The sequence below is a fragment of the Chiloscyllium plagiosum genome, chromosome 4 (genome assembly GCF_004010195.1).
Source record: "Chiloscyllium plagiosum isolate BGI_BamShark_2017 chromosome 4, ASM401019v2, whole genome shotgun sequence".
NCBI classification, from domain to species: Eukaryota; Metazoa; Chordata; class Chondrichthyes; order Orectolobiformes; family Hemiscylliidae; genus Chiloscyllium; species Chiloscyllium plagiosum.
Genome location: NC_057713.1, coordinates 60,035,456 through 60,056,719, shown reverse-complemented (window position 1 = coordinate 60,056,719; position 21,264 = coordinate 60,035,456). Strand labels below are relative to the sequence as shown.

General features: G+C 40.9%; 1 protein-coding gene across 1 annotated transcript in view; it reads right to left on the bottom strand.

Annotated features, from left to right (window-relative positions):
- Positions 1-21,264, bottom strand: part of dtna (dystrobrevin, alpha) — a 198,586-nt gene that overhangs the window by 28,445 nt on the left and 148,877 nt on the right. The window contains exons 16-18 of the mRNA XM_043689334.1: positions 20,026-20,139; positions 15,205-15,301; positions 2,137-2,302 (exon numbers count right to left, since the gene is read on the bottom strand). Coding sequence (XP_043545269.1) covers positions 2,137-2,302; positions 15,205-15,301; positions 20,026-20,139 — 377 coding nt within the window. The remainder of the gene's footprint in view (positions 1-2,136; positions 2,303-15,204; positions 15,302-20,025; positions 20,140-21,264) is intronic.

Here is a 21,264-nt window from a genome sequence, read left to right as displayed (position 1 = left end):
GTCTGTTTCTGTGCTCTACATCTCTAACTCTATAACCCTCTCGGTTACTATCAAAAAACTTTTTCAAGTCAAACAAACACATTTTTCCATGAACATATCTGAGGTGATTTTCAAATATCAATTAACTTTGTCCTTAATTATGTGTCTGACATGTTCCCTTCTATTTACATGAGGTTGACCGAATTATAATTCAGGGTTTGCTCCCTCAGACTTCTTAAAAACACAGCTGTAAAAATTGTAATCCTCCAATCCTCTGGCACCAACTCCATTATCATGGCATAATTGAAAGATATGAGTAGGGCCTCAGCAATTTCCACCTTTTGTTTTTTTTTTAGTAACATACAATGTATCCCATCCTGACTGAGATACATTTACAGTTTGAGGATTGCCAACCTTCTGTGTCCTTTCTCTCTATCTATTTCTATTCTATCCAATATCACTACTGCCTCCTTCTTTATTGTAACATTAGCAGGATCCTTTCCTCTACTGAAAATACTCACTTAGTATCTCAGCCATGTCTTTAGTCTCTGCAGGAAGGTCTCCTTCTAGACCAGTAATTCGCTCAACCATACCTTTGACTCTTGTTTTTCCATTTACATGTTTATAAAATACCATGACTTTTATTGAAAATGTATCAGATGAAAATCCATTCTCACATTCTGCATTTGCCCTTTTCTTCCTGTTGTGACTTCTATTCTGAACATTATGTATTTGGCTTGATACTCCACTGTATTATTAACTTTACAATTGTATCTCACCTTTTCCTGCCTTATTTCAACCTTCAGTCATCCATGGATTTCTAGCTTTGGTTGTTTATCCTCAACCATGCTGCTTCTTAAGAATGCGACTGAACGAATGGAACATTCATGTCCTTGGACAAAGTGGGGCTGGTGGTGTTGGGAAGCAACATTTTTAAGAAGTTTGTTGATGAGAAGTGAGTGTCACTGGCAAGGCCAGAATTTGTGGCCTATCCCTAATTGTCCTCAAGGTGAAGGTTAACAACCTTCTTGACAGCTGCCATCCATTTGGTGTTGGTATACCACAATGCTGTTAGGGAGGGAATTCCTGGATTTTAACCCAGCAACAATGAAGAAATGGCAATGTAACTGTCAGGATGCTGCATATCTTGGAAGGCAACTTGTATGTGGTCATGTTTCCATGTGTTTTCTTGTTTCCATAGAATCCTTACAGTGTGGAAACAGCTCCTTTGGCCCAAAATGTCCACACCGACCCTTCGAAGAGTAACCCACCCAGACCCAATGTCCCTACCCTATATTTACCCCTGACTAACGCACCTAACCTACACATCCCTGAACACCATGGACAATTTAGCACAGCCAATTCACCTAACCTGCACATCTTTTGACTGTAGGTAGAAACTGGAGCACCCAGAAGAAACCCACACAGACACAGGGAGAATGTGCAAACTCTACACAGACAGTTGCCTGAGGCTGGAATTGAACCAGGGTCTCTGGGGCTGTGAGACAGCAGTGCTAACCACTCTTTTAGTTGGTAGGGGACAAGGGTTTGGAATGTACTACTGAAGGCGCATGGTGAATTACTGCAGCGCATTTGTAGATGAAATAAAATTGCAGCTACTGTGCATCAATATTGAAGGGAGTGAATGTTTAAAGTAGTGGTTGGCATTGTACTTCTTGAGTGTAATTAGAGCTGCCCTTGAGTTGATTAGCTCTAAAGCCAAGAGAAACCCCTGGCTCCACATCAAAGCAGGTCATAAAAGAGAAACTTAACTCCTTCTCTTATCACCTTTTTGGTCCATGTAAGAACAACTTGTCTTGCTGTTATTAGTGAGAAAGAAGAAATCATTTCTCAAATTTCTCTGGTTGTTTTTTGTGGGATATGGTAAAGTTCTAAGTAGGCTTTAGATCTCCAATTAGCATACAGAGGCCACCTAACATTTGGTTCAGAATGGCTCTGGAGCCACTTGGAAGTTGTTAGATGTTAATTTGACCCTGGTGCACTTCTGATCTGGGAAAGAAGGAACTGTATTGAGGTGCAGAAAAGTGAACCAGGAAATTGATCACCCTATGCATTGCGACTTTCTGAACAGATACAAAAGAACCAAATTCTCTTTAATATGTACTTTTTTTAACATTACTTCTGAGAATGACTCACTTTGTGCAAATGCTTCCTGTACATCTCCTCCAACCCCTGTCAGTGAATCCTGAGGTGTATGGGTTGGAGTTGAGCAGGCAGAGGTTGATCTGATAGGCATTGGTATAGGAACAGACCGGCTAATTGTGTGACTTGGTGAAGAGCGAGGGGATCCTGCCCCCTGAGTCTGAAAATAAATAAAAAAAAATATGTTACTACATATATATATCTATTTTACATAAGTCATATTTTGTGTAACACTGCAACACTACTTTCTGAGGAGACAGTCAGGACTGCAGATGCTGGAGATCAGAGTCGAAGGAGTGTGGTGCGAGAAAAGCACAGCCAGTCAGGCAGCATCCGAGGAGCAGGAGAGTCGATGTTTCAAGCATAAGCTCTTCACCAGGAATGAGGGGGTGTCCCAAGGGATCTGAGAGGTAAACGGGAGGGGGTGGTGGGACTGGGGAGAAGGTAGCTGGGAATGCAACATGAGGATTAGGGTGAGGGTGAAGGTGATTGGTGGAGAAGAGGGTGGAGCAGATAGGTGGGAGGGAAGATGGACAGGTAGGACAGTGCAAGATGGTGGTGCTGAGTTGGAAGGTTGGATCTTGGATAAGGTGGGGGAGGGGAAATAAGGAAACTGGTGAAATCCACATTGATCCTATGTGGTTGGAGGGTCCCAAGGCGGAAGACGTGGCATTCTTCCTCCAGGCGTCGGGTGGCTAGAGTTTGGCAATGGAGGAGGTCCAGGACTTGCATGTCCTTGGCGGAGTGGGAGGGGAGTTGAAGTGTTCGGCCACAGGGCAGTGGGGTTGCTTAAAGTGTGAGTCCCAGAGATGTTCTCTGAAACATTTCACAAGTTGGCGTCCTGTATCCTTAATGCAGAGGAGACCACATTGAGACCTGGACCATCTCGGACACCTCCCTCCCCTTTCTGGATCTCTCCATCTCCATTTCCAGCGACCGGCTCAACACAGACTTCTATTTCACACCCACTGATTCCCACAGTTTCCTGGACTACAGCTCCTCCCAACCTGCCTCCTGTAAAAATGCTATCCCTTATTCCCAATTGCTCCGCCTCTGCCGCATCTGCTCCCAGGAGGACCAATTCCACCACAGAACATCCCAGACAATCTCCTTCTTCAAAGATTGCAATTTCCCCTCCCACATGGCCGATGATGCCCTCCTCCTCTACTTCTCACACCTCCACCCTTGAACTCCACCCCTCCAATTGCAACAAGGACAGAACCTTCCCCCGGTCTTCACCTTCCACCCCACCAACCTCCGGATACAACGTATCATTCTCCGCCATTTCCTCGACCTACAAACATATCGCACCACCAGGGATATATTTCCTTCCCCACCCCTATCTGCGTTCCAGAGAGACCATTCCCTTTGCAACTCCCTTATTAGGTCCATGACCAATAACCCACCCTCCACTCCCCAAACCTTCCCCTGCCACTGCAAGAAGTGTAAAACCTGCACTCACACCTCCCACCCCATTTCAGTCCAAGACCCCAAAGGATTCTTTCACATCTGACGTAGATTTACCTGTCCTTCCACACACGTCATTTACTGTGTCCATTGCTCTTGATGTAGTGTCCTCTACACTGGGGAGACAGGACGTTTCAGAGAACATCTCTGCGACACATGCACTAAGCAACCTCACTGCCCCATGGCCAAACACTTTAACTCCCCATCTGCTCTGCCAAGGACATGCAAGTCCTGGGCCTCCTCCACTGCCAAAACTCTAGCCACTTGACTCATGGAGGAAGAATGCCTCATCTTCCGCCTCAGGGCCCTCCAACCACATGGGATCAATGTCAATTGCACCAGTTTCCTCATTTCCCTTCCCCCCACCTTATCCTGGATCCAACCTTCCAACTCAGCACCGTCTTCTTGAACTGTCCTACCCTGTCCATCTTCCTTTTCACCTATCCCCTCCACCCTCATCTCTGACCTATCACCTTCACCCCATCTTAGCTACCTATCACATTTCCAGCTACCTTCCCCACAGCCCCACACCCTCTCTTCTATTCATCTCTCAGTCCCCTTGGGCCACCCCCACATTCCTGATGAAGAGTTAAATGTTAGAAAAGTCAACTCTCCTGCTCCTCGGATGCTGCCTGACCGGCCGTGCTTTTTCAGCACCACACTCTTCAAAACTACTTTCTGAGCCGGTTTCACAAGAAGCAGGAATATCCCTTTGTTATGAGCATACATTATAAGTTCAATAAATTGACCTTTCTGATTGTTTTTAAATTGACTTACTTTAAAACTGGAGAATGAAAACAATGTATATAGTTACTCAGTGATTACATCAGCAGTCCAGTTCAGTCATGCAATAGAAGCCAGTGTAAAAAATATTTCACAATACACAGTTTATATTTTCAACCTTTAAACACAAAGATACTTCCTTTGACTCTTCCTTCTATTTCTAAATCAGTGTTTATGGTGATTGTGTGTCTACAATAGCATTATATAGAAAATTCCAGGATTTTGATCCAATCTGAGGACAAATGATGCATGTTGATGGGAGGGTAACAAAAGTGATTTGAAGGCGATGTTACTCCTAGGATGGCTGCTGTACTTCTTCATACTAGTAGAGGTCATGATGATCTCGGATGTGCAGATTGAGTAAACCCAGCAGTGCAGTCTGTAGATGGTGCATACTGCCGCATATTGCTAGACAGGATGGCCATTAAATCAAATTGGGTGCCAGTCAAGTAACCTTTCATAATTCACTCTAGTTAAAGGTCTACCCACTCACGCCCTTGTAATATGTCGAGACAGAGGTCCAAGAACAGCTCCAGAGTTCATCAAAAAAAACCTAGCAATGAACTTTCACAGCTGACTGATTGTGAAAGTACAAGTATCTCCAGCAATTGGAATTAGGTCCAATAAAAACAACAAAAGTCAAATTTCACAGCTGACCTTGGAGAGACCACAATATTGGAACGATTCACAGCTGGGAGTGAGTAGTGATTCAATAATCAGCTAAATGTTTATTTTTATGACTTATAAAATGTATACATCTTGATTTTTTTCTTGTAAATCTACCATAGTGAGTAGGGTGAGGGTTTTTTTATGTTTTAATGAGATCTGTTCCATATAAATATAAAATATAGGTATTAAGTTACAGATCGTTCTACTATAATGCAATAGTTATGTTCCTCTCCAACCTATAGAAAATCGCACTATGGAAAACCACGATAGAAAATCACACTGTAGAAGATCGCTAATAGAACGTTTGCGTTATCCAAACAAAGTCCACAATTTGTCAATCATGTTATAGCCAATTTGTGTTGATGAAACGTATGTTGTAGCAGAATGACCCATATCCTCGAACAGTGTTCTTAGAGCAGTAAGACTGTGATATTTTCTGGGTCTGCAGATTAAGGTGCAACGATGGCCTTTGATAGAGAGATGTGCTCTTCCTGACAACCAGGGAGAATTTCAATGTTCCTGTTGATTGTGTCTGCACCAAGTGTGTTTGGTCGTAAATTCTATCAGATCACATAGATCAGTTGGAATGGCAGTTAAAGACAATGAGGAATTTACAGGAATCACGGAGTGTGTTGGATGGCAGTTTCAGGAAAGTAGAAAAACCGCAGATAAAGTTAATGAGTTACCTTGAGTAAAGGTAGGAGAGGGAAGCAAGTAGTGCAGGAGCCTTCAAACAAGTATGCAGTTTTGGAAAATATAGGAGTGATGGACTCTCAGGGGAATGTAGCACTGACAGCCAGGTTTCTGGTACTGAGACTGGCTCAAGTAACGAGGTTCCAAGTGATCAATTATAAGAGGGAACTCCCTAGTCAGAGATACTGACAGACATTTCTGCGGATGCTGAAAGCTTCCCTGATGCCAGGGTCAAAGATGTCTCAGAGAGGGTGCAGCATATTCTCAAAAGGGGAGAGTGATCAACATGAGATCATTGCACACATTGGTACCAATGACATATGAAATGGACAAGGTTCTGAAGAGAGAAATAGGAAATCAGGCAGATGTTAAAAAGTAGGTCCTTAAGAGTAGTAATGTCTGAATTACTTCCAAAGCCATGTGCTAGTGAGAAATAGGAGGACATAGCAGATTAATGCATAGCTGAGGAGCTGGTGCAGAGGGCAGGGATTCACATTTTTGGATCATTGGAATCTCTTCTGGGGTAGAAGTGACCTATTATAAGGGGCATGGTTTGCGCCTGAATTTGAAGAGAACAAGAGTCCTGGCAGGGAGATTTGCTAGTGATACTCAGGAGGCTTTAAACTAATGGGGGTGTTGGGGACACAGAGAGTGGTAGAGACTGGTACAGTTGGGAAGAGGAGCAAGGCAAACAGGAGCAAGGCAGAGAGGAGCAAGGCAGAAAACTGGTAGCTTAATGTTCTGGGGTATTGATTCTATAGGAAGGGGGATGAGAGAGGAGAGGGAGTGGTGTTTTTGGCTACGGGTTAACATTACAGCTGTAAATAGGGATGATATTCCTGGAATTACGTCCAGTGAAGTTATTTGGATGGAACAAAGAACTAAGAAAGGGATAATCACCTTATTGGGATTATACTATAAGACCCTTAGGAAAGTGAGAAGCAAATTTGAAACATCTCAGATATGGGTAAGAATGATAGCGTTGTGACGGGAGGGGATTTTAATTTTCCAAAACATAGACTGGGGCTGCCACTGTGTTAAAGGCTTGGGTGGAGAGAAATTTGTTAAGTGTGTACAAGAAAAGTTTCTTATTCAGCATATGGATGAAACTACGAGAGAAGGAGCAAAACTTAACCTTCTCTTGGGAAATAAGGCAGGTCAAGTGGCTGAGGTGTCAGTGGGGGAGCACTGTTTGGGCCAGTGATCATAATTCCATTAGTTTTTAAATAGTAATGGAAAAGAATAGACCAGATCTAAAAGTTAAAAGTTCTAAATTGGAGTAAGACCAATTTTGATGGTATTAGTCAAGAACTTAAAATCCAAGGCTGGCAGATGTAGGGAATGCTGGGTGACTAGAGAAATTGAGGCTCCGGTCAAAAAGAAAGGAGGCTAATGCCAGGTATAGATAGCTGGGATCAAGTGAACCCCTCAATGAGTATAAAGGCAGTGGAAGGATACTCAAGAGGGAAATCAGGAGGGCAAAAAGGAAACATGAGATAGCTTTGGAAAATAATTTTGAGGAGAATCCAGAGATTCTACAAATATAAAGAGTAACTAGGGTGAGAATAGGGCCTCTCAAAGATCAACAAGGTCATCTACTTCTGGAATCACAGGAGATTGGTGAGACACTAAATGAGTATTTCTTGTCAGTATTTACTGGAGAGAAGAATATGCAGGATTTGGAGAAATAAATTGCGATATATTGAAAAGTGTCCATAATACAGAGAACGAAGTGCTGGACATTGTGAAATGCATAAAGATGGATAAATCCCCAGGACCTGATCGGGTGTATCCAGAATATTGTGCGAAGCTCGGGAAGTGATTGTTGGCCGTTCTTTGAGTTATTTGCATCATTAATAGCCACGGGTGAGGAGCTTGAGGATTGGAGGGTGGCTAATGTGGTGTCATTATTTAAGAAAGTAGTAAGGAAAAGCCAGGGAACTGAAGACTGGTGAGCCTGACATCAGTGGTGGGTACGTTCTTGGACAGAATTCGGAGGGACAGGATCCACACGTATTTGGAAAGGCAAGGATTGATTAGGTATCATCAACATAGTTTTTGTGCATGGGAAATAGTGTCTCACTGACTTGATTGAGATTTTTGAAGAAGTAATAAAGAAGATTGATGAAGGCAGAGCAGTGGATGTTGACTATATGGACTTCAGCAAGGTGTTTGACAAGGTTCTGCATGGCAGCCTTGGTTAGCAAGGTTAGATCACATGGAATCCAGGGAGAGCTAACCATTTAGATACAAAATTGTCTTGGAAGTAAGAGACAGAGGATGATGGTAGAGGATGGTTTGTCAGATTGGAGCCTGCGACCAGTGGTGTGCCACAAAGCTTGGTGCTGGGTCCACTGCTTTTTGTCATTTACATAAATGATTTAGATGTGAATATAGGAGGTATGGTTAGTAAGTTTGCAGATGGATGAGTTGGACTGAAGGGTCTGTTTCTATGCTATACATTTCTATGATACTGTGACAACAAAATGGATGGTGCAGTGGACAGTGAAGAAGGTTATCTCAGAGCACCTTGATCAGATAGACAAATGGGCCGAGGAATGGCAGATGGGAGTTTAATTTAGATGAATGTGAGGTATTATATTTTGGTAAGGCAAATCATGGCAGGGCTTATACACTTAATGGAAGGGTCCTGGGGAATATTATCAAACAAAGAGACCTTGGGGTACAGGTTCATAGTTCCTTGAAGTTGGAGTCACAGGTAGACCAGGTAGTGAAGAAAGCATTTGGCACACTGGCCTTTATTATTCAGTGCATTGAGTATTGGAGTTGGGGTGTCATGTTGCCGCTGTACAGGACTTTGGTTAGGCCACTTTAGGAATACTGTGTTCAGTTCTGGGCTCCCTGTTATAAGAAAGATGTTATTAAACTTGAAAGGGAGCAGAAAACATTTACAAGGATGTGGCTGTGGTTGGAGAGTTTGAGAAATAGGGAGAGGCTGAATAGGATAGGGCTACTTTCCTTGGAGCATCAGAGGCTGATGGATGACCTTAGAGGTTTGTAAAAACATGACATTTTTTTTCCAGGATAGGGGAGTCCAAAACTAGCAGCCACAGGTTTAAGGTCAGAGGGGAAAGATATAAAAGGGACCCAAGGGGCAATGTTTTCATGCAGAGGGTGATGTGTGTAAAGAATGAGCTGCCAGAGGAAGTGGTGAAGGCTGGTACAATTACAGCATTTAAAAGGTATCTGTATGGTAGATGAATCGGAAAGGTTTAGAGAGATATGGGCCAAATGCTGGCAAATGGAACTCGGTTAATTCAGGATATCTAGTCATAAGTTCATAAGCTATAGGAGCAGAATTAGGCTCTTCAGCCCATTGAGTCTGCTCCACCATTCGATCATGGCAATATGTTCCACATCTCTATTTTTCTGCCTTCTCTCCATGTCCCTCCAATCCATTACCAATTAAAAATCTGTCTAACTCCCCCTTAAATTTACTCATTGTCCCAGCATCCACTGCACTTTGTGGTAGAAAATTCCACAGATTCACAATCTTTTGGGAAAAATAGTTTCTCCTCAACACACTATTTTAAATTTGCAACCCCTTTACCTAAGGCTATGACCTCTCATCCTAGAATGCCCCACAAGAGGAAGCATCTGCTTCATGTTTATTTTATCCATACCTTGAATCATCTTGAATATCTCAATTTAATCTGCGTTCATTCTTGTAAATTCCAGAGAGTATAGACCTAAAGTTTTCAAGCTCTTTTCATACAACAAACCCCTCAGTTCTGGGATCGATATATTGAATCCCCTGTGAACTGCCTCTAATGCCAGTTCATCGTTCCTCAAATAAGGGGACTAAAACTGTGCACAATACTCCAGGTGTGGTCTCACCATTACCTTGCATAGTTGCAACAATACTTCCTTGCCATTATATTCTATTCCTATAGCTATAAAAGCCAACACTCCATTTGTGTTTTTATTATTTTATTACCTGCTGTTCCTGCATGCTAGTTTTCTGTGTACACCTAGATCCCTCTGCACTGAAAATGTGTTGCTGGAAAAGCACAGCAGGTCAGGCAGCATCCAAGGAGCAGGAGAATCGACATTTCGGGCATGAGCCCTTCTTCAGGCTCATACCCGAAACGTCGATTCTCCTGCTCCTTGGATGCTGCCTGACCTGCTGCGCTTTTCCAGCAACACATTTTCAGCTCTGATCTCCAGCATCTGCAGTCCTCACTTTCTCCTAGATCCCTCTGCACCAGAGCACCCCGAGATCTCTCCCCATTAAGATAATAAGTCGCCTTCTTATTTTTTCAACCCAAATGCATGACCTCGCACTTATCCACATTAAACTCCATCTGCCACATTTTGGCCCACTTGCCTAACCTATCTATATCCATTTGTAAGGTTTTTATTTCCTCATTGCAATTTACCATCCTGCTATTTTTGTGTCATCCACAAATTTGGCTGGAGCCTTCCATCCCTGTAACCAGATCTCTAATGTAGTTTGTAAATATCTGAGGTCCATGGACCGAACCTTGAGGCAACCCACTAGTTACATCTTGCAGCATGGATGAGTTAGACCGAAGGGTTTGCTTCCTTGCTGTACAACTCTATGACTCTGTAATATAGCTATTAGTTCCTCTCAAAACAATTATTTATATAACACCCACCAAAGACAGATTGTCAGAGGAAAAAATGTCTATTTTTAAACTTCTCATTTAATTAGAGGTTTAAACAATGGAACGTCTTGTTTTACTCAGGGTCACTGGCAGGGTTAGTATTTGTTGCCCTGATTGTCTTGAACTCAATGGCTGAGTTGGCCACTTCAGGGGGCATTTAAAAGTCAACTGTAGGGCTGAGGATCCGGTGTCATATTTAGACCAGACCAAATAAGAATAGTGATTTCCTTCCACTGATGAACTCAATGGATTTTTACAATAATTGATCAGAGCCAACATGGTCATCATTACCAAGATTAGCCTTCAGTTCCATATTTTTTATTGATTGGTGGGATTTGAAGTCATATTCTAGGGAACTAAATCTAGGCCACTAGATTACTAGCCCAATGACAATACCATTATGCCACCAACTCTCAACGAATGTTGATACAGAAATTAACAAGTTATCTGCAATTCTCTACACCAGGCCAGTAATTATGCAAACAATGATGGATGGGATATGATCTTCTCACCCATCTCACCCCACACAAGAAAGATATTTAGGGTACAATGGTGGTGACAAGTCACTTTACCTCAAAGCCCCTGTGCATGCCCCATGATCATTCAATGCTAATCCATGCCCTTTTATACTCAGAATGCCTCCTCATATCGCCATGCCAAATTCATAGCTGCTTACCCAAGGTCCATCATGGGTACACCATAGGATCCATTTGGGGATGAAAATTCTAACAATCTAATATCGTTATCACTCATTTAGCAATGAATAAGACTCTCATTTGTGAAACCCATTCAGAGCTTTTAAATCTCACACTGTTAATTTCTACAGAAACAAAGAAACCTCAATATGAACCCCACAAAGTCAATTAATCATTTAATTATCTCTTTAAGCTGTCAGTCAAATTGTGAACTCAAACCCTTTCTGAGATAAATGTAGCATTTGAAACTCAGTCAAGGGAGTGGCTCCATCATCAGAATAATAAAAGATAACAGTAAAGTTGCCATAAACCCATCAGGCCAAAGGGCTGCTCTCTCATTAGACAGAGGCAACAGCTCATGGTTTAACCTGAGGGTCACCATGCCTCAGGCAAGGAGAGAGGTTGAGAAGAAAAGTCCTTCCTGGTAACCCCAGTCAATGTGGGAATTGAACCCATTCTGTTGGCATCACTAAATTACAAACCAGCTGCCTAGCCAACTGAGCTAACCAACCAGAATAGTAATCCAAATTTTAATGCTCTGAAGAAATGGGTTTCAATACCACCACAGCTATTGGCTGAGTTACAGTTCAATTTAAATAAATCTGAAATTGGAAGCTCTAAAACTATCACGATGTTCATTATTAGCCTTTCGGGAAGGAATCGGCTATCATTATCTAATCTCCAGATTTACATTAGTTTGGTTGATTCAAGTAACTCTCAAATGGCAAATAGTTAAAGGGCACTCAGGTAAAGGGCAATTAGGGATGGTCTACAAAAATGATCTAACTTTTTCTAACTTGTTGATTTAAGGAGCCCAGCAGCTGTTTTTTCAAATTTCCACTGTAGGGTGTCTTAGTTTGTTGTGTATGCGTTTGTAAGTTTTCCCTTTGTCTGCATGGAATTTTGCCAGGTGTTCAGGTTTCCTCTCATAGTACAAAGATGTTCAAGTTGGATGAATGGCAATGCTAGATTGCTCAGTAGTGTCCAGAGCTGTACAGGTTAGGTGGATCAGCCATGGTAAATGTGAAGATAGGTGGGGTTATGTGTGTTGGTGAAGGGGAGATGATGTACTGGGTCTGGGTGGCATCTGCAGTACAGCAATTGAGGAAAAGGAGGAAGAAGTCAACAAGGAGAAGAAAAAAAGTTCCTTCACATTTTAGCCGGCTGCATGTACTGATATTGATGTGAAAGAGAAGCATAACAATTAGCTCACCAAAAGAAAAATGCAATCATTTCATCCTGCCCAATTTTCACCTTCTTCAACTCCTTTCAAATTACATTTTACAACACTTACTTTCTAGCAGACAGCAGTTCAGAATTTTTCACTGTTCTTTAGATATTGAGTAACAAAAAGAGGCTGAGTGGAATGGGTACAGCTAAAGTCAGCCCCTGCTTGATACCCCAACTGTACTAGGCCTCAGATGTTCTTCTTCAGAGCATTGTACTCCAGGGGAATGTGGTAGAGTGAAATGAGGATACTTAGAGCAATCTAATTACAATTCCCAAGAACCATCCAATGGAGATAACGATGTACTGGACTAGCAATGGAGATGTAAGCTATTGCTCTGGGGAGACATGTTCACTATCATAACTGAAAATTTTAAATTCAATTAAGTAAGTCTGAATGAAAAGCAAGTATCAGTAAGGGTGGCTAGGAAGTAACCAAACTAGACGTCTAATTGACTAATGTGCTTTAGGAAAGGAAATTTACCACCATTCCCAGGTCTGGTTTACATATGATAATACACAACAGAAAAAGGACTGGCTGTTCATCGCATTCTGAAATGTCTTATTCAGGATTCACTTGTATTCAAGACCTTCTCCAGGGCTATTAAGGATTGACAATAAATGAAATAAAGATAAAATTTCAGGTCATGACATCATGTTCCGATGAAAGGTAATAACGGAAATATCAACTCAGTTTCACTTTCAATAGATGATGTCAGACTGGCTGTGTATTTCCAACATTTCCTCTGTTTATTAAGACGGTACTCAGAAAAATCAGAAAATGATAATGCAGAATCAACATTGTGTTGTGAAATGCAAATTGTGTTTCATAAAACAATTAAAGCTTTTTGATTATGCTGTTTGCAGAGTAGAAGAAAGAGAAGATATGGAAGAAGGTTATTTGAATTTCCAAAGCATATTTGATCAGGTGCCACAAAAAGGTTGCACAGATTTAGTAATAATATACTAATATTAAGAGAAGATTCATTAAAGGATGGGAAAGAGAGTGTGAGACTGGACTTTACAGTGCTGGTTGTTTTAAAGGTGGGGAAAATCAGTCTGTGACCCTCCTGCTGTTTATCTGCCCCACCCCAATGTCTGTGAAAATTTACAGGAGCAACTGAAGCATTGACTTAGAATTATATTGCATTTTGTTCACTGTTGCTGGTTCAAAATCCTGAATCTCCTTTCTTATAAGCACCTCTTAAAGACTATTGTAGTTTAAGAAGGGATGGGCAATAAATTGCGGCCTAGCTAGTGATACCCACATCTGTTGAATAATGAAAAAGTAGTAATTTCTCCTCACCTTAATTATAAACAATTGGCACCTTATCCTAAGACCATCTCTGTGTTTCAGCTTTCTCAATCAGTGGAAACAATCCCTCAACATCTACCACATCAATCTCCTTTGAGAAATCTAACCAAGAAAAATAAGAATGAGAAAATTTGATATGGTAGATGCTGAGTGGCTGTTCCCTGAAGAATCTATAGCTAGCATGTGGCTTCTGAATCAGGGGTTATCTATTTTGGACTGAGATGAAAAACTTCTTCACTTAGAGGGTTGTGAGCCTTTGAAATTTTTAACCCCAAAAGACTGTGGATACTCAAGCATTGAACATATTCAAAGTCAAGAGTCACAGAGATTTGCATTGTACGTTAAGGGGATCAGGTGGGGAAGTGCAGTTTAGGTCAAGGATCATGAATTTAGTAATTGATAAAGCAGACTCAAGGCCATATGGCATACTCCATATTTTCTTGATCAGCGACTCAACGGGAATCGGATCATTATCAAAATGCACTATAGTCGGTTCTGCTATAACGCGGTAGTTTTGTTCTTATGCAATCCCATGTTAGAAGAAAATCATGTAATAACAGCACCATTTAAACTCTGGGGCTGGAATCGCGTTATAACCGATACATGCTTTAAAAGTTTGTGCTTTAGAAACAGTGTCCTCAAATCGTCAATCACGTTATAGTGAATTCACATTAATGAAATGCCCATTATAGCAGAACGATCTGTACATGGAGTCCTAACATAATAACTGTACATATATTTCTATGTACTTACTATTTTGGTTCAAAGCACAGTAAAAATCATAATCACACAATTTTCTCATGCTTTCATAAGTAAAACAAGTGTCTAATTAGAAATCAGTAAGTATAACAATCCAAATCCAAGCTTTATAATTTCACTTAATGTTAGTATCAAATGCCAGAGTAAAACTGGCTTGTTGCAGTAAAACTAAAAATTTTCGTTTATATACAACGGAGGCAAAAAGCTAAACAAAACATGAAGGCCAGAATAAGACAGCAAATAAAGATGCAATGATTGCTCAAAGATGGATCAGGAAACTTACTTCCTGCCTCATTTCTTCTTCCTATTTGAAAGTTTAAAAATCAAGTATTACTTTGACAATGTACGACATGTAACTTTTTAAACAATCTACAGATTTTTGTTTTAAACAATGGTTTCCAAGCAAACAGGTACAAGTGTATCTTTTTAGAAATTAATGCATACAAAATTAAAGTTCCAACAATTTATATTGATAATAAATACAAAGAAAAATTTTAAAATTGCTTTTGGGTGAATTTCTTCAGACATGCAAAAAAATTTAAGGTATTGGTGAAAGGTGTGAACAATTTCCAGGAACTTCCCAGCCCACATCTGCCCAGTCCCAATTTAGACAGGGCTAAAAGTTATGGAGAAGAAAGTCATCTTCCTGTATAGGTGAATTACATTTGTGAATACCTATCTTTTTACATTGTGCTTTTCAGCTGTTATATTCTAACTGTAAAAAAAATCTCATTTGGAAAAAAGACTTGTCATGTCATTGACCTGTTGTGATCCGGCTTTTAATTTACCCAATGAATAGCCTTACTTTCAGTAACTTCATCAGGCCTTCTAGTTGAACCATCAATTCTCGGCGGCTTTCTTGCAATGCTGACATCCTTTGTTCTAACTCATCTTTTCGTTGCCTGTGAAGTGTAAGAACTAATGTTTAATTTCACCTAAATGCATGACAATATTTGAAGGCAACTTTAAAAGACAACTATTCAGCAACAAAGTACAGAGAACAAGTTTACGATGTTTTATCTTATTCAAAAAATACTGTTGGCTAAATTGTCTTGTAGTGCCAATAGGTTCTGCAACATTTATTTTAAAGAATTAGATATTTTCAGAAAGGTATGAATGTGAAGATAGAATGAAGTTTTATTCCAAACCAACATATTAACATTTGTGTTTTGATCCAGGAGCAGCCAGATTTACCTTGGTCCAGAACAGCAAAATTGAGTATATTTTTCCTCATGTCACCTTAGCAAAATCCTCAAACCTTGGAAAATTACTTTGTGCCTTTTATCAAATTTAATCTTGTCACTTCTTTATTATATTGTAAAAATGAAACAGGATTACACAGTAACAGAAACAGGCCATTCAGCCCAACCAATCCATGCAGGTGTTTATCCATTACTCAAACTTTCTCTCATCTTTTCTCACTTCAGTTTAATACCATAAACATCTTTTTCCTTCTCCCTGAAATGCTAATCCAGCTTCCCTTAAATGCATCCATAATATTCACTTCAACCACTTTCCATGGTGGCGAGGACCACATTCTCACTACTCTTTGAGAGAAGAGGTTTCTCTAGATTTCCTAATCGCTTGGTGACCATCATATATTGATGGCCACTAATTGTACTCCCCAACTAGAGGAAACATTCTCTTTGCATCAGTCCCATGAAGTCCTTTATTAGGTCATCTCTCAGTTTTCTTTTAAAGAGATCCAGCCTATCAATTTGTTCCTATACACATACCCACACACACATTCCTGGCATCATCCTTGCAAATCCCTGTTTCCTCTCAACGCTTCTAAAATCAATTTTGAATATGGCAACCTTTTTCTTTAACAGTGCCTCAGGATCTAAGATGACTTTACTTGAGTGGGATGATGGGGAAGGATGGTGAAGATTCTGCAGTGGCTGAATTGCCCAATCCTGGAGCCGCAGAGTTTGCCACAGATGGTGCAGGTGATACTTGATAAGGTGGGTTGGTGGGACACTCTGGATTCTGTGCATTCTTTCTGCTGCTTGTACTTGGCCTCCATGTGCTCCAGTTGTTGATGTTTGAAATAGTTGGTGCATTTGTAATACCTCTCCAGTTTGTGCACTTAGGACAAGTGATTCCCACATCTTAGTACCAATGATGCTATTGGTTAGGGAGGCTTTCAGGATATTGTGCAATATTTCCTCTGCTCTCCCAGTGATCGCTTATCACTGCGGAGCTTGGAGTAGAGCACTTGCCTAGGAAATATCGTGCCTGTCATACAGACAATGTGGGCCACCCACTGCAGCTGGTGTTGCATTAAAAACTGCCTTGATACTTGAGATATTGCCTTGAGAGAAGATGCTCACATTGGTACACCTATCCTGACAGCAGATTTGCTGGATTTTGTGAAGACAGCGCTGGTCATTACTCCAGGGATTGGAGGTATCTGCTGTACATGTAGCAAACACTGCAAACAGCATTCCAAGTGCAGTAAAATCAAAGTTCAATAGATTTAGAATAACCTCCCATTTTTCAATTCTGTCCCTCCAGAAATAAAATCTGGTGCTTAGTTTGCTTTTTTTAAGTACCTTGTTCGTTAATGTAAATTGTGAACAGCAGTGGTCCTAGCATTGATCCTTCTGCCATACTGCATAATTATGCTTATATCCCACACCCTGCTGCCTACCTGGAAATCAGTTAGTAATCCAATCTGCCATTTTCTCCTGACTCCACATACTCTGGCATTACTCATTAGCATATTATTGTGCACCTGTTGAATCCCTTTGTAAAATCTAAACAAATTCAACCTAATATAATATGTTGTCAAACCTGTGATACTTCCTCAAAAAATGCAATAAGGTTGGTCAAGTAAGATTTTCGCTTTCAAAATCCATGCTAAACATTCAGTTTAAAATTTCTCCAAAATTACAGTTTCAACAAACCAGAAGAAAAGTGAATATAAATGCAAAAACTTTAAAAGTAATAAAAAAGTTGTTGGGTGCATTCCCACTGAGCCAGGCAACAAAAATTGAAGTTACAGCAGTAGAGTGAAAACAACTATATCCTTATATATAAATTAAATGTACTAAACCTTAAATTTCCACATACTTAACTGTTTACCACTTGTAACCATAAAAACTTAATTAAAAATAAGCACTCAGTTGGAGTCAAGAGCAAGAATGCTGTGGAGTCAGAGTCCAGTGATAATTAATCCTAACTGGATCAAGTGGTCTTCATTTCAAGTTATTGGTTTGAATTTCAATTGACTGAGGGTTTCCAGCTATAAATCAGGATAATCAGTACATTTCCCTATGTCAGAATGATGTGCAGAATGTTAATAGCTGGGTCCCATTTAAATTGAAATAGATCAGGTTGAGCAATCTCACTCCATTGATCAGATCGAAGCACTGTATTCCAGTCACATCCTCTGAATAGTATAGGACAATTATACAAATAATTTGGAATGAGAGCTCCACAAATATTCTCATACTCAGTGCTGGGAGAGATCAGTGTAAAACATAAGGCTGAAGTATTTGCAGCCTTTCTCAGCAACAAGTGCCAAGTGGATTTTCCGTCTTAGCCTCCTGAAAAGGTCACAAACATCACAGATGTCTTTGAGTAATTTGAGGTACTCCACTAATATCAAGAAACAAGTGAAGGCATTGGATACTGCAAAGGCCATGGGCCCTGACAACTTTCCAGAAAGTTCATATATCCCCAAATAAACTGCTCCTGTACAGTAGTAACACTGGATTCTATCTAACAATGTCAAAAATTGCCCAGATATGTCCTGATAAGAAAAAGGAGGACAAATACAATCTGGCTAGTAACTGCCCTGTCAATCTACACTCATTCATCAACAAAGTGACAGAAGAGGTCATCCACAGCACTATCAAGCAGCACCTGCGAAAGAATAACTTGCTCACTCAAGCTCAACATCGATTTTGCCAGGGTCACTCAGTTCCTGACTGGATTACAACATTGTTCCAAATACAGACAATGATTTGAACTCCAGAGAGCAAAAAAAAAGTGACTGCCGTGGATATCAAGGCAGCATTTGACTAAGTATGGCATCAAGGAACACTAGCAAAACTGAGATCAACAGGAATTGGGAAGAAAACACTGATGATTGGAGTCATGCTTAGTACAAACAAAGATATACTGAGGGATAGAGACACTGAGTCATCTCAACACCAGGACATCACTGCGGGAGTTCCTCCCATTAGTATCCTAGGTTCAAATGACTTTCAGTTGTTTCATCAATTACCTTCCCTCCACCATAAGGTCAGAAGTGGAGATGTTTGCTGATGATTGCATAACCTTCAGTAACACATGTAACACTTCAAATACTGAAGTGGTTCATGTCCATACGTAGCAAAACAGAGACAACATACATACAAGCTTGGGCTGATAAGTGAAAATTAACATTCGCAAAACACAAGTGCCAGCCAATTACTATATCCAAAAAGCTATTATCTAACCATCACTCAATGACATACAATGCATTGATATCATTGAATCTCCATGATCAATATAATGGGGGTTGCTATTAATCAGAAACTGAACTTGTCCAGCCATATGAGAACACTGACTGTAAGAGCAACATCAGGAACTAGGGATTATGCACAAAGTAACAAGGCTCCTGTCTGCCATTGCCTGTCCACCACTGCAAGGCACAAGTCAGGAGTATGATGGTACACTCTCCACTTGCCTGAATGGGTGCCGCTCTAACAGCACACAAGCAGCTTTACACCATACAGGACAAAGCAGCCAAACTGACTGGAACACAATTCACTGCAGTTCAGTATTCACTTCCTCGACCACTGATGCATAGTGTCAGCAGTATATACCATCTACATGATGCACTTCAGTAATTCATTACTGGTTCAGTGAGGTTAACAAGTCTCCTGACACTTCTGTGCCAAGCAAAGTTTGTGGCTAGAGACATGGATATCCTGGTGGAAGTGGTGAATAAGACGGACAAATTTTTACTGTCTGTCCTGAAGCTAATCATAACAAATAGTGCATAGAGATAGATTGTGGAGGTGGTCAGTTCCTCAGGGTAGCGCTGGCAAATCAGGGTGCTGTGCTGTGCTGTGCTGCAAATGTTTTGGTGACCTGCTCTGATCTGGCAAGGTGAATGAGATTTCCACCTGCTTGGTGAATCCTTGGATCACAAAATGCAATGCATCTGGTCGCCACAAGGCCCATCCTCTACACAACTTTGAAGGACTGTGTCGTCACGCCACTGCTAAGATTGCCCAAGAGGAGATGCTATTTTAAACCAGATGTAGATTATTTTCTCCACAGAATGGCTTCACCACCCTCTCTCTTTTGTCCATGCAGGAGAAGCAAGCACACAATACCTGAGAAAGGGAAAAAAAGAGGGAGGACCTCAGTGCTGTAATTAATACCAGCTGTAGAGGACAGGGTGACAGAAATCACCAGGTTGTCATTGAGGGATTGTCTGGATCATGGCAAATCTCTGCTTCTGGGGCACAAGACCACAATAGTGTGAGATTGGTTGTCATGGTGATGAACCTTGGGGAATGGTGGTATTTTGGTGGGGGATACCAGAGTTGGGAAGAAGTTGGACTGAAGACGCCTATAGTCAGTGACTGGCTTTCTAACCAATTAAAGTGCACTTTCAATGAGTTACCTGAGCAGTCGAAGTTCTGCCAGCAGGGTAGGATTCTGTTGTGCCTTCTCAGGCGTGGGTTGAGATGCCTGCTCATGTTCTAGCCTCAATCTCTGTATCTCTTGCAGGATTTCTCTGACAAAAGATGAATAGTTTTATGAATTTACAACATTAGAGACAAATGAATGCAGGACAGAGTATAACCGAAGATAATAGTGCTGAAAGAATGTTTCAGTGCTTATCATCAAATCACATCGCATCTTTTAAGCAACAAGACTTTTCACTAAAGTCTCAGTTTAGGTCAGTTCCTCCATATTTCCCTCTAAGCTCGAGTAATGCTCCTCAATTCTTAATTTGTACCTTCCTTTCCTACAGATCCCCGCAGTAACAGAAGGGAGGATAAAACAAAATAATGAGGAAGAAATCGAGACAGATTGGAGGTAAATTTGGTGGAATGAAAATCAAGTGGCTAATCTAATAATTTCCCATCAAGTTAAATTAAATTATCCTCACCTCCAGTTCTTGACAGCAAGATTTTTCAAATTTATTTTTTAGTTCTAGTTCCTCCTCAACTCCGTCAGTGTTCTGAATCAAATAACCCCTGCCTCAAAATGCTCTGCTCCCATGAATATGTCAACATGTTCATCCACATGCAACAGTATATTTCTATACCAGTAGGAACAAAGATTCAACTGGATTATTCTCTCTTTCCCCCCACGCCCTGATTGGGTTATTCTTAGCTGTCAGTCCAATGTCCAATATTTTATAATTATTAAACCAAAAGCAATGTTAAAAAGATCTTTTTAGCAATTGGCATATTCTTTTGCCATTGGGTTGCTTTTACTCCAGAACAGCTTTCAAAGATTGCAACTCTACTTTCCACCAATGAAATTAACTGATTAAGTTTTGGTCATTATTTCTGAGGATTCTGGATCAATGGTGCTGGAAGAGCACAGCAATTCAGGCATTCTGAGGAGTTCTCTTATCTTGACTCTGTCATTTCTTATAACCTAGAATCATTCACATCTTTTCTTTTTTTTTAGATTACATTACAGTGTGGAAACAGGCCCTTCGGCCCAACAAGTCCACACCGACCCGCCGAAGCGCAACCCACCCATACCCCTTCACTTACCCCACACTACGGGCAATTTAGCATGGCCTATTCACCTGACCTGCACATCTTTGGACTGTGGGAGGAAACCGGTGCACCCGGAGGAAACCCACGCAGACACGGGGAGAACGTGCAAACTCCACACAGTC